We start from the raw sequence: 14,881 nt of genomic DNA on the forward strand, positions 1-14,881 counted from the left end.
AATATACCCCTCCCTGATCTCGCTATCCTCCATGTTTTCCTTCTTTGTGAATACCGATGTGAATACATTTGTGAAGTACCTCACCCACTTCCTCTAGCTCCAGACATAAATTACCTCCTTTCTCCTCGAGTAGTTCTACCTTCTCCCTGGTTACCCACTTGTTTTTATTGTATATATAAAATGCCTTCAGATTCTCTTTAATCCTACTCACCAAGGACCTTTCATGCCCCTTTTAGTCCTCTGATCCCCTGTTCAAGTTCTCTCCCGCTTCCTTTATATTCCTCAAAGGCCCTCTCTGATTTCAGTTTTCTAAATCTTATATATGCTCTTTTTTTGTTTTGACTAAAGTTTCCCCACCCCCCTGAAATAATGAGTTTCAAAGATTCATGTCTCTCTGATAGAAAAACATTCCTCCTGATCTCTGTATTTAAATAGATGGCTCCTTATTCTGAAGCTTACCTCTAGTTCTAGACCCCCAAATAAGGAACTACCCCATCAATCTCCTTCAGAATCTCATGTGCTTCATTAAGACCAACTCTCATTCATCTGGACTTCAATGAATAAAGGCCAAACCTGCTCAGTCATTCCTAACAGACAGCCCTTTCATCCTGAAATCAACCTTCTCTGAACTGCCTCCACTGCATGTAAATCCCTGTAGACACAAGATACATCAGATGCTGGAACCTGGAGCGAAAAACAAATTGCTGCAGGAACTCAGCGGGCAAGGCAGCATCAATGGAGCAAAGGGATTGTTGACATTTCAGGTCGAGACCCTCCATCAGGACTAAGAGGGGAGATAGCCAGCAATAAAGGGGTGAGGGGTGGGATGAGGCAGGAGCTGGCAACCAGCTGAGGAGGGGTTGATGAGGGGAAGGAAGAATGGAGGTATAAACAGAGGCTGGGAGGTGATAAGTGGAGAGAACAAGGGCTGCAGATTCTGGAATCTGATAAAGGAAGGTGATAAATGGAACAGATAAGGGAGGGATTATGGGCAGAAGGAACCAGTTAGGTGAGGGAACTAGATAAGGGACCTGGTAGATTCAGGGCATGGGTGATGGGCAGATGGAGCTAGGCAAGGAAAGGGAAAGAAACTGGGTAACAGGCAGCTGGGGGGGGGGGGTATGTTTGGAAAGAAGGGAGGTGAGAGAACCTGGGTGGATCATAAGGAGAGGGAAAGGAACACAGGGGGGTGCAAGTTACCTGAAATTGGAAAATTCAATAAACACACCATTTCGGGTTGTAGACTACCCAGGCAGAACATGAGGTGTTTTTCTTCTAGTTTGCATTGGGCCTCATCCTGGCAGTGGAGAAGGCCGAGGACAAACAGGTCAGTGTGGGAATGGAAAGGGGAGCTGAAATGGCATGCCACCAGGAGCTCAAAATGGCCATCGCAGACTGAGTGCAGGTGCTCGGCAAAGTTAATCCTTCCTTAAGTAAGGAAATCAAAACTACACAGTATTCCAATAAACTTAGAAAATACTGAAAGTACTCAATAAATCAAGCAGAGTTGATGACTTAAGCACTTTCAGCTTTTTCTGTTTTTATTTCAGATTGCCGGCATTTGCGGGTCTCTTTGCTTTAGGATTTAGTACTCTAGGCATGGGGCAGCCTTGTGCATGTTAACCTGCTGTGTTTCATACAAGAGGACACCCAGACCTCTCTATTTAGCAGCATTGTGCAGTCTCTCTCCATTTAAACAATACTTCATTTTTCTATTCTTCCTGGCAACAAGGATAACATAACATTTCCCCACATTATACTCCATCTGCCAAATCTTTGCTCACTGGCTTAACTGATCTATATTTGCAGGGTCTTCATATAACTGTTTTTGCAGTCATCTCTGTATTATCAGCAAATCTGGATACAACACACAAGGGCCTTCTCATCATTAATGTAGATTACTTTCAACTCTGTGAGATTCTATCTTGTGCAGTGACCTTCCATGTGGTAACATAGGTAACATATTGAATGTCTTTTGGAAATCCGTACTGCATCCTGTATATCCACTGGCTCCCCTTTATCCACACTGCTCCCGATATTCTTACAGAGCTCTAATAAATTAGGCAAACACACTTCCCCTTTCATAAAATCACATTGGTTTTGCTTAATTCTATTATGACTTCCATGTGTTCTGCTATAATCTCCTTAATAATGGATTCCAGCATTTTCCCAATGACAGATATTAGGTTAGCTGACTTATAGTCTCACGCTTTCTCTCTCTCCTTTCTTGAATATGGGTGTTACACTAGTAGTTTTCCAGTTTCCTTATTTCGTGTTATTAATTCCCCAGTGACTTTCTCTAAGAAACCAATATTTACTTCTGTTATTTTCATTTTATATATTGTAAAATCTCTGACTGCTTTTTTTTGTATTTCTTTCCAGTTTAAGTGCAGAAACCTGGTTAGTAGTTTTCTCTCTCCAGAATGTAATTATCTATACTATCTACCAGATTCAGGGAAAAACATGTTTTCATGATTTTCTCACATCAAAGCGGGCTTTCTGGAGTGGATGTACTGAGTATCAATGAGTATATGCTGGCTTTCAGGGCAATTGCATCACTTCTATTCACCCATTTACTTCCCTGTAACCTATTCTCTCTCACACTGACCGCTCCCCATCCCCAATTCTTCTACCACTCACCTACGCTGTAACAACTTAGAGTAGCCAATTAACCTACCAACCAGCACTTCTTTGGCATGTCAGAGGAAACCAGAGCACGCTGGGGAAATCAACGCAGAACCAGGGAGAGCCTGCAAACTCCACATAGACAGCACCAGTTGTCAGATTGAACCAAAGCCTCTGGAGCTGTGAGGCAGCAGTATTATTGTGCCATCCCTTTATGTGGACTCAAAATAAAAGAGAGTTGTTTACCAATATAACTTTCACACTACGAGTGCTACACGCACAATGGTAATTACACTGCATTTCATGCAAAAATGGAAACGGGAAAGCATGGCATTTATAAACTTAGTTTTATTTGAAAGGATTTATTTACTTTGGCTTTTCTGAGAAATCCTTATGGTTCTAAAAGAAGGAAAAGCTGTTAATGCCACGTATTTGTGCTTCAGGAAAAGTTAAATCTTTAAGGCCTTGGAACTGATCAGCCATGATCATATTGATTGGCAGGGCAGGCTTAAGGAGCAGGTGGCCTACTCCTCTTCCTAGTTTCTTGTGTAAGGCTAATAGCAAGCTCTTTGTCCTTAAAACTGTTGAATTTGGCACATAACGTTATGAAAGAGTTTTGATACTCAATTAATCCAAATTCTCTCAGGATCTAATATTTCCAAATTTGAAGAATACGCAGACTGCTTGGCCTATTAACGGTACTGGTGAGTAATTTTCACTTTCTGTGAAAGAGACACAAAACTAGACTCAGTCATCAATGGAAAGGGAAAATGGATAGGTGAACAGTGGATAACCAATCTAGTAAAAACAGTTTGCTAAAAATCGCAAAACTAAAAAGTAGTCTATAATTTCCTGGGCTATCTCTTCTCCATTTCTTGAATAAATGTATGGATCTGGAGGAAATAGCAGAGGTACTTAATGAGTACTTTACTTCAGTATTCACTATGGAAAAGGATCTTGGTGATTGTAGTGATGACTTGCAGCAGACTGAAAAGCTTGAGCATGTAGTTATTAAGAAAGAGGATGTGCTGGAGCTTTTGGAAAGCATCAAGTTAAATAAGTCGCCAGGACCAGATGAGATGTACCCCAGGCTACTGTGGGAGGTGAGGGAGGAGATTGCTGACCCTCTGGCAATGTTCCTTGCATCATCAATGGGGACGGGAGAGGTTCCGAAGGATTGGAAGGTTGCGGATGTTGTTCCTTTATTCAAGAAAGGGAGTAGAGGTAGCCCGGGAAATTATAGACCAGTGAGTCTTACTTCAGTGGTTGATAAGTTGATGGAGAAGATCCTGAGAAGCAGGATTTATGAACATTTGGAGAGGTATAATATGATTAGAAATAGTCAGCATGGCTTTGTCAAGGGCAGGTCCTACCTTATGAGCCTGATTGAATTTTTTGAGAATGTGACTAAACACATTGATGAAGGAAGAGCAGTAGATGTAGTGTATATGGATTTCAGCAAGGCATTTGATAAGGTCCCCCATGCAAGGCTTATTGAGTAAGTAAGGAGGCATGGGATCCAAGGGGACATTGCTTTGTAGATCCAGAACTGGCTGGCCCACAGAAGGCAAAGAGTGGTTGTTGACGGGTCATATTCTACATGGAGGTCAGTGACCAGTGGGGTGCCTCAGGGATCTGTTCTGGGACCCTTACTCTTCGTGATTTTTATAAATGACCCTGGATGAGGAAGTGGAGGGATCGATCAGTAAGTCTGCTGATGACAGAAAGCTTGGAGGTGTTGTGGATAGTGTGGAGGGCAGTCAAAGGTTACAGCGGGACATAGATAGGATGCAAAACTGGGCTGAGAAGTGGCAGATGGAATTCCACCCAGATAAGTGTGAAGTGGTTCATTTTGGTAAGTCAAATATGATGGCAGAATATAGCATTAATGGTAAGACTCTTGGCAGTGTGGAGGATCAGAGGGATCTTGGGGTCCGAGTCCGTAGGACGCTCAAAACAGCTGCACAGGTTGACTCTGTGGTTAAGAAGGCATACTGTGTATTGTCCTTCATCAATCATGGAATTGAATTTAGGAACCAAGAGGTAATGTTGCAGCTATATAGGACCCTGGTCAGACCCCACTTGGAGTACTGTGCTCAGTTCTGGTCACCTCACCACAGGAAGGATGTGGAAGCCATAGAAAGGGTGCAGACGAGATTTACAAGGATGTTGCCTGGGATGAGGAGCACACCTTATGAAAACAGGTTGAGTGAACTTGGCCTTTTCTCCTAGGAGCGACGGAGGATGAGAGGTGACCTGATAGAGGTGTATATGATAAGAGGCATTGATCGTGTGGATAGTCAGATGCGTTTTCCCAGGGCTGAAATGGTTGCCACAAGAGGACACAGGTTTAAGGTGCTGGGGAACAGGTACAGAGGAGATGTCAGGTGTAAGTTTTTTACTCAGACAGTGGTGAGTGCGTGGAATGGGCTACCGCCAACGGTGGTGGAGTTGGATATGATAGGGTCGTTTAAGAGACTTTTGAATAGGTACATGGAGGTGAGAAAAATAGAGGGCTATGGGTAAGCCTAGTAATTTCTAAGGTAGGGACATGTTCGGCACAACTTTGTGGGCCAAAGGGCCTGTATTGTGCTGTAGGTTTTCTATGTTTCTAGTCCCTCATAATGAAGTTTAATTGGCAAAAATTAAACTCAACCAAAATTTGAAAGGGGAGATGTTATTTGCTAACATAATTTTTAAAATCTACTGAATTGACAAATGCCATACTTTGCTACTCACTTTTAAATATCTGTAATCTAAAACATATTAGCAGGACTCTCTCAGCACTACCTCCACACCTTTTGTATCCTCAGAAATCCCACAATGCTTCATAGGCTACAAAAGAGTAAAATAAAAACAACAGTTGAATAGAGAAAGGCTGAAGAAATGCTTTTGAATCTACATCTTCTGGAAAAAACAGGCTTTCCTTCAATTGGATCTCAAAGTAAAAGGTCCTTGACTGACTCCCACCATCATCAATGTGACAAGTTGATAGCTTGATAAAATTGACTTTAAAATTATTGAAGTATACCTCTGGTAAAAGGACGAGCTCTATTCTGTTTTTTTTTCATCCCTGGTTTTATATCTCCCGATGAGGGGGAGCAACCTCTTAATATCTGTCCCATTAATCTTCTTGAGAATTGCCAGTGTTTCACTAAGATCACCTCTGACATGCAGACAGAGCTGACATTTGTGGGGTGTGCCAGAGCTGCAGCTTGGAAATTTGGGTGGTTGTTCGGCTGGAGGTCAGGAACAGGGTCAGGAACATGGATGTATTTGGGAGCTGGAGATTGTAGTGTTGCTGTAATATAAGCAGGAGGGTGACTGAAGGGGTGCGAAGTGAGGAGGGAGGAAGTGGGCAAGAGCTCCAGTGCCTAAATTCACATGTGTGTGTGTATGTGTTTACCCGAGTGAGCAACTGTGCAGGTATCTACACTTAATACACATGCAGCTGACCCGGAGGTCTCCATATATTTTGGTCGCCCATGTCACTAGATCAAGATCTTGCTCTATAAGACATATAACACTAGTTACATCATATTAAAAGAAATGCACACAAGTAATTTCTACTTCATAAGATTCTTCAGTCACAAATCCGCAACCTTATTGCCCATATCTTTAAAGATGAGAATATAACAGAGGACCTCAGAGATGCTGTAATCATGAGCGTCTTCAAGAAAGGAGCAAGTCCAACTGTGGTAACAACAAAGGAGTTTTGCTGCTGTTTGTCATAGGGAAATCCAAAGCCAGGATCCTCCTCAATCACCTCCTCCCAATAGCTGAAGAGCTGCTCCCTAAGTCACATAGTAAATCCTGTCCTTCTTGAGGCACAGTGGATGTGATCATTTGTGCACGACAACTCCAAGAAAAACACATGGAGCAGCATCAGGCTCTATGCTTGGCCTTTTTTGACTGTATTAAGTCCATTTAAAGGGATTTGTGCAAGAAACTGAACACCCAGTCTACAATAACAAAACTCAGTAACTTTTCTGTAAAGGTTTAACCCCAGGATGAATAGAAAAGATCGTGCTACATAGTGAGAATCATGGGACTTTGTGCAAGGTAGTCACTTACACCTCCTGTCAATTTTCAACCTTAATTTCTTTGCTTCTTGGTTGAACTGTCAATCAAATGACCACAGACACCTCGCTGGAAAATAACTTGACAGTTAAATATTTGCAGTTCCAAGCAGCTCTCCCATAACACCACCTGTGGATAGTCTGCAGTGCAACTGTGATTGTGTAAGAACTAGCCCGGTATATTCTTTTTAAATTGGTAAATTGGTTTATTATTGTCATATGTACTGAGGTACGGTGAAAAACTTATCTTGAGTATCACTATTACAGATCAATTCATTACAACAGTGCATTGAGGTAGTACGAGGTAAAACAGTAACAGAATAAGATGTTACAGTTACAGAGCAAGTGCAGTACAGGTAGACAATAAGGTGCCAGGTCATAACGAGGTAGAGTATGAGGTCAAGAGTCCATCTTATCGTACTAGAGAACCGTTCAATAGCCTTATAACAGTGGGATAGAAGTTGGCCTTCAGCCTGGTGGTACGTGCTTTCAGGCGTTTGTATCTTCTGCCTGATGGAAAGAGGGAGAAGAGAGAATGTCCGGGGTGTGTGGGTCTTTGATTGTGCTGGCTGTTTTACTGAGGCAGCGAGAAGTGTAGACAGAATCCATGGCGGGGAGGCTAGTTACCGTGATGTGCTGGGCTGTGTCCACAACTCTCTGAGGTTTCATACGGTCACAGGGAGAGAGAGCAGTTGCCATAACAAGCGTGATGCATCCAGATAGGATGCTTTCCACGGTGCATTGATAAAAATTGGTGGGGGGGGGGGGGGTCAAAGGGGACATGCCAAATTACTTTAACTAGAGGTGCTGGTGAGCTTTCTTAACTGTGGTGTCAATGTGGTTGGACCAGGACAGGCTATTGGTGATATTCACTCCTAGGAACTGGAAGCTCTCAACCCTCTCAACTCATCACCGTTGATGTAAACAGGAGCATGTGCACTGCCCCCCTTCGAAGTCAATGACCAGCTCTTTTCTTTCACTGATATTGAGGAAAGGTTGTTGTTATGACACCATGTCACTAGGCTCTCTATCTCCTTCCTGTATTCTGACTCATCATTATTTGAGCTATGGCCCACTATGGTGATATCATCTGCAAACTTTTAGAGTTATTTTGCACAGTTTCTTAAAAATAGCTAAATACCACAAGTGGTCATAAGACACCAGCACTTAAGGATATATTAAGGGAGATGAACAAGATATTGGTCAAAGAGGTTGGTTTTAAACAGCATTTTATAAGAAGTAAGAAAAGCAAAAAGGTTTAGGCCTCCACAAGTATGGCAGCCAATGATGGAACAATTAAATTCTGAGATGATTAAGAGGCTAGTATTGGAAGGGCACTGATATCTTGGAGGGTTATATGATTGGAAGATGCTTCAGAAATGAGAAGTATTGGTATTGGTTTACTATTGTCACTTGTACCGAGGTACAGTGAAAAACTTGTCTTGCATACCGATCGTACAGGTCAATTCATTACACTGTGCAGTTACATTGAGTTAGTACAGAGTCCATTGATGTAGTACAGGTAAAAACAATAACAGTACAGAGTAAAGTGTCACAGCTACAGAGAAAGTGCAGTGCAATAAGGTGCAAGGTCACAACAAGGTAGATCGCGAGGTCATAGTCCATCTCATTGAATAAGGGAACCGTTCAAAAGTCTTATCACAGTAGGCAGAAGCTGTCCTTAAGCCTGGTGGTACGTGCCCTCAGGCTCCTGTATCTTCTACCCGATGGAAGAGGAGAGAAGAGAGAATGTCCGGGGTGGGTGGGGTCTTTGATTATGCTGGCTGCTTCACCAAGTCAACGAGAGGTAAAGACAGAGTCCAAGGAGGGGAGGCTGGTGTCTGTGATGCGCTGGGCTGTGTCCACAACTCTCTGCTGTTTCTTGCAGTCCTGGGCAGAGCAGTTGCTGTACCAAGCCATGATACATCCAGATAGGATGCTTTCTATGGTGCATCGGTAAAAGTTGGTGAGAGTCAAAGGGGACAAACCGAATTTCTTTAGCCTCCTAAGGAATTAGAGGCGCTAGTGAGCTTTCTTGGCTGTGGCATCTACATGATTTGACCAGGACATTTTTGGAACCAATAGGAGGAAATGAATAACATGATTTTGTATGTTATCTCACAAGATCGAACATTTCAGAAAGCTTCATGGAAGCAAAGTGCTCTTAACTGCTTGTGATATTTGTAATATGGGTAGAGTTAGAATTTAACCATTTTTAGGTGGGAAATCAAAATTCTGGGTTTATTATATGACTGATAAAAGCAGACATTTAGCTTCTGTGTCAATTAAGATATTTGCAATTGTTATGACTCTTAATTTCTGCATTTGAACTGGCAATAAATTAACAAAAGTTATTGCAACAGAGAAATTTTTGTGCAACCTTTAATGTGTGTTGGTCAAATAATATAAGCCAAGTTAATCTTCTACAGATGTCCATGAAAAGTTGCATTGTTTATTATACCATGAACTCCATAATGTTTTATGCTGCTGTCAAAGTGAAGCTGCATCTCTTTAAGAGAGTCAGATGGCTTTAAGTAAACACTACATATTGTCACAGTTTAATTTCCCTTGAGACTAAATGTCACATTCCTGGCTTTATTTCCATTTTTTAAAAAGTAATTTCAATCAGAGGTTATAGGCATTCTAGCTCCTGAGTCAAATGCTCCTCTATACTTGTAGTGCGACATTGGTTAGTTCATTTGAGGCTGGTTATCTCATTCAGAAATCAAATTGATTCTGATGTTGTTGGGTTCCTTTGCTCTTTTCTTGGAAAGTGACTTGGAAATATGTGTGTGATGAAATGCATAAATTACAATTATATATGTAAAAGTGCACAACCATGCAACATTACTCATGGCACGGTGCAGCAGCTGGTGGGGTAGCACAGTGGCGCAACTAGTGTGGCGGCATGGAGGTGCAGCTGGTAGCGCTGCTGTCTCGCAGCTGCTGCAACTCGGTTTCAATCCTGACCCCCATGGTGTAGGATCTGCATGTTCTCCCACTGACTGTGGGTTTCATTCGAGTGCTCCAGTTTCCTCCCACATCCCAAAAAATTGCCCTAAGTGTAGGTGAGTGGTAGAACTGATAAAACTGTGTGGAAAATAGTTTATAGGGAAAACTAATGGGGGAATGGGATTCCTCTGTAAGCTGGTACTGACTCAATGGGCTGTATGGCCTCTTTCTATGTTGAAAGGATGAATCGGATAATTTGAAAGATGTGTTGTTTTAGAAGGACAAGAGCATTATACCATGGAAAGAGAATTTTATTATTTTAGTGCTATGGTTTGTCCCTTAATGTCACTACTTTCTGTAATTTTCCCAGATCAATTAGAAATTAAAATGATAGAACCTCACAGTGGAGAAGGAACCCATTTGTCCTGAGCTAACTGTGCTGGCTCTTTGAAAGAACTGTCCATTTTAGTTTCACACCAAATTTCTTCCTTGTTATTCTGTAAAATCCTTCTTCAGTCTCTCCACATAACTGAAGTCCCTCGTCCCTCGCGTTGATTTTGCTCCAGAAGATAGAAGCCCAGAAATGTAAATGAAACTTCAGCTGAAACTTAACCTGTAATTTTCAGCCCAGCATGGCTTTCTAGATTTTGTATTCAACCTCCTATCTACAAAGCTAAGTTTCCCATACAGTTTCTCAACTGCCCTATCAACATGTTTTGCCACTTTCAAATATTGTGAAACTATACTTCACTCTTCTGTGGTAAATGCGGGCTCGCTCTTAACTTTTAAGAGTAAATTGGATAGATACATGGACGAGAGAGGTCTGGAAGGGTATCGTCTGGGGGCAGGTAAATGGGACTAGCTGAATAATGTTTCGGCACAGGCTAGAAGGGCCGAATGGCCTGCTTTCTGTGCTGTAGCTTTTCTATGGTTTCTTCTCTTACAGGCCTCTTAAAGCAATACCATTATGTTGCCTTTCTATGTTGTTTGTCCCAGACCTTTTGATTATCCACATTTAATTGCATCGGCCATCTGTTCATCCTTTTCACTCCTACACACATATTCCTGTACCCAAGCCCAGTATACTTGTATATATCCAGAAAAGAAATGGTCTTAATATCAATCGCTGGAGGACCCCATTGTATACTTCTCTCCAGTTAGAAAAACAAATCTGATGCCTATACTTTAAACCAATCATGTATGCAAATTACAATCATTCCCTTAATCCTAATTGCTTCCATTTCCCAAGTTGTTATCTGATACTTTATTAAATGCCAATAAAAATAGAAAATGTTGGAAAGACTCAGGCAGAGATCATCTATGGAAAGAAAGACAGAGCTAGTATTAACTCTGCTCCTTCCTCCACAGATGCTTCCTGAGTGCTTCCACCATGTTCTATTTTGTTTCAGGTTTCCAGCATTTGGAGCTTAATTAAATTAATTTTCATTTATTAAATGCTAAGTGGTTGTAATAAAGAATTTGATTTCTGCAATACAAAAGCTTTTGGTCTGTTATGCAGAAATTTCGATTCAAATGACTGGCTACTATTAAAGATTAATGAAATGTTGCGCAGCTTTACTTATCTGATAATAGAACATAGAACAATACGGCACAGGAACAGGCCCTTCGGCCTACAATGTTGTACCAAACCAACTACATTAGTAATAAAGTGCCCAACTAAACTAATCCCTTCTGCCTACATAGTCCATATCCTACCATTCCCCTCACATTCATGTGCCTATCTAAGAGCTTCTTGAATGCCCCTATCGTATTTGCCTCCACCACCACCCCAGGCATCACATTCCAGGCACCCAACACGCTCTGTGTAAAAAACTTACTCCACACATCTCCTTTGAACTTACCCCCTATCACTTAAATGCATGCCCTCTAGTATTAGACATTTCAACCCTGGGGAAAAGATACTGGCTGTCTACTCTATCTATGCCTCACATAATCTTATAAACTTCTATCAGATCTCCCCTCAGCCTCCGCCGCTCCAGAGAGAACAACCCAAGTTTGTCCAATTTATCCTCCTAGCACATGCCCTCTAATCCAGGCAGCATCTTGGTAAACCTCTTCTGCACCCTCTCCGAAGCCTTGATGTCCTTCCTTATAATGGGGTGACCAGAACTGGATGTAGTACTCCAGATACGGCCTAACTGAAGTTTTATAAAACTGCAGCATAACTTCCTGACTCTTGAACTCAATGGCTTGACTAATGAAGGCAAGCATGTCATATGCCTTCTTTACTGCCCTATCAACCTGTGTAGCCACTTTCAAGGAGCTATGAACTTGGACCCCAAGATCCCTCTGCTCATCAACACTGTCAAGGGTCTTGTCATTTAACAGTGTACTGTCTCTTTCCATTTGATCTCCCAAGGTGCAACACTTCACATTTGGCCAGGTTGAACTCCATCTGCCATTTCTCCGCCCATATCTGCAGCTGATCTATATCCTGCTGTATCCTTTGCCAGTCTTCTGCACTATCCACAACACCACCAATCTTCGTATCAACTGCAAGTTTACTAACCCTCTCACCTACATTTTCATTCATTCATATACATCACAAACAGCAGAGGTCCCAGTAGGGATCCCTGAGAAACACCATTAGTCACAGACCTCTGGCTAGAATAAGTCCCACTGACCACTACCCTCTGTCTTCTACAGGCAAGCCAGTTCTGAATCCAAACGGCCAATTCACCATGGATCCCATGCATCTTAATCTTCTGGGTGAGTCTCCCATGAGGGACCTTGTCAAACGCCTCACTAAAATCCAAGTAGACAACATCCACAGCTCTGCCTTCATCAATCACCTCATCACCTCCTCAAAAAACTCAATCAAGTTAGTAAGGCACGACTTGCCCCGCACAAAGCCATGCTGACTGTCCCTAATTAGGCTGTGGTTTTCCAAATGCTCATAAGTCCTATCCCTAAGCATCCTCTCCAGTAACTGTCCTACCACTGACGTGAGAATCACCGGTCTATAGTTACAATAACCCATTTCCCTTCTTGAATAATGGACCAACATTAGCTCCTCACCTGTCCTCATGGATGACATCCTTCGGGATGTCAAATATGTCATCTGTTTCTGGGCAATGTGTCATCCATTTAGTTTAGGTTTGACTGGGCCAGTGGAATGGTTTTCACAGTTGGTTTGGGCAGACCTGCAAGATCAGCATCTCACAGTTATTGACCCACGGGGTGCGAGCAGTAAAGCAGTGCAAACATGGCTGAGCCATGGAAGAGAAAAGAATTGAACTGGTATGATTCATATTCCCCATCTCCTACGTAAAATAAGCCCATGAATACTAAATTTCTATTACTAAAATTCCATTCTGGATTTGAAACAAAACCTAATTGTCAGCGAACAAATCGACTGGATAAAACATACCATTGGTCAAGTGGGAGTAGTGTAGATAGGCAAATGGATGTGGTGAGGTGAAGGGTCGGGTTTCCATGCTGTGCTGTGACGCCATGATATCACTTTATTTGGAATTATTCTGGTAAACTTCCAAACATTTCCCTCTTTTACCCAACCTTCCCCTTGACAAGGCTGCAGCAATTACAATAATTGAAAGAGCAAAGCTATCGATCACAATATTTTGACATTTCTGTTCAAAGGCCGGATTGCACACCAGTTATGTGCACTTACATTTTCCACGGTCATGTTCCGCGTCTCTGGCGAATGAGTTTCACCCACGTAGAATCCCGCCCCCGAAATGACATGGACACCAGTTTCTTGAGAAAGGCGCCGGAGAGTTTTCGCATCTCTGCAAATCCCAGTCGTTGTGTTTTCCACGATAGATCCGCCACCCACTCTCTTAAAATGCAGCAGCTCCTCTTTCACCGCCTCAGTCTCCTCGTTGAACATGAGGTTACCTTTGTGACTGTACGGGTTCTGTTTGAGCCAGTACAAGTTGTTCATGGATATCGGCATTTCCGAGCACGCTTCCTGACCAGGAGGTGGTGGCGAGTAGCAAACCTCGAAAGACAAGGCCAAGTGCTCGTGGGTCAGGGTACGACCCAACTGGCTGGGATCGATCAGACCCAGCACAGTCTGAACTTTCCCACTTAATCCTGGCATTTTCTTGGGGTGCACCTGAAAACTAGCAACAAGCAATCGATTAGGTGTGACTTGCTTGCGATCCCGCTATAATTTAACTAGGGAGTTCATTTTTGAACAGGACACTTAACATGAGTTTGCAACGTCAAAGAATAGCTTGAAATCATTGTAAGGCTGGAATGTAATGCAACGCTAATCCGCGCCGTCAGTTTTTTTTAGCAATCTTTGCGTGCAACAGATTAAAGATGCGTCATAAAACATGTATTATAAACTATTTATAGCTTTTCCATAAAACGTCAACTTTCTAGAGAGGGAAGGTGAAAGTCTGCAATTTGTTTCTTTTCGTCCGGCAGAACACGCTCACTCCTATTGCTTAATTTGCACTTTGAACTACTCAGTAACAAAACACAGTGATCGGTAAACGGTTGCACAAATTGGATCCCGATTTGCCTGCCACTCACCAGCTCCGGGTCCCAGGCCACCTGTCAATCACCACCCTCCGGTTGCTCCCATCAAGCCTGTCTGTCAATCTCCAATTCCGGGTATCGCGGTCCGGAGCGCCTGTCAAACACCAGCTTGACTGCACTTCGCCAATCCGTGCCACGCTTACTTACTCTCGCGAGTTTTCCCTGGCACTTTGTTCCTTAATGCAATCCTACATGAATATTATGAGCTGATTGCGAATGGTCGAGTTGTGAGGGAAGGTCATCGATTTCAAACGTTCATTCTATTTCTCGCTTCGCAGATGCTGCTTGACGTGCCGAGTATATCCATTACTTATTGTTTTAATTTTGAGATTGCTAGTATGTGGGGTATTCAGCTTTTGGATTTTCCTTGTCAGTCCTTGGCCTCTGTGTCTTGCAAATTACTGTTCAAACGTTCATAATTTTCCTAGAACTGGAAGCACTGCATGTGCTGCAAATAAAGACAGAAGACGCTGGAAACACTCGGTTGGTCAGGCAGCATCCGTGGAAAGAGAAACGGTTAATTTGCAGGTTAAAGACGCTTCATCAGAATTGGGAAAGTGGGATAGTTTTAAGTTGCAGAGATAGGACAAAGGGAATATCCCTGAAGGGTGACCCAGTGATTCCAATGTTTACCGATCAGCCTGGTTAATAGACTTATGATAGCTGCTCACCTGAAGATACACAACAGATCAGGT

General features: G+C 42.5%; 1 protein-coding gene across 3 annotated transcripts in view; it reads right to left on the minus strand.

The window, feature by feature from the left end:
- Positions 1–14,315, minus strand: part of pter (phosphotriesterase related) — a 40,610-nt gene extending 26,295 nt beyond the window's left edge. For 2 of the 3 annotated variants that reach the window (XM_052016760.1, XM_052016758.1), the window contains exons 1-2: positions 14,181–14,313; positions 13,309–13,755 (exon numbers count right to left, since the gene is read on the minus strand). In XM_052016760.1, the coding sequence (XP_051872720.1) occupies positions 13,309–13,740 (432 nt within the window). In that variant the 5' untranslated portion in view covers positions 13,741–13,755; positions 14,181–14,313. Of the gene's footprint in view, positions 1–13,308; positions 13,763–14,180 lie in introns of all 3 variants that reach the window. The other variant, XM_052016759.1, reaches the window with a different exon arrangement.
- Positions 14,316–14,881: the final 566 nt, after the last annotated feature.

The sequence above is a fragment of the Pristis pectinata genome, chromosome 5 (assembly GCF_009764475.1).
Source record: "Pristis pectinata isolate sPriPec2 chromosome 5, sPriPec2.1.pri, whole genome shotgun sequence".
Classification (NCBI taxonomy): Eukaryota; Metazoa; Chordata; class Chondrichthyes; order Rhinopristiformes; family Pristidae; genus Pristis; species Pristis pectinata.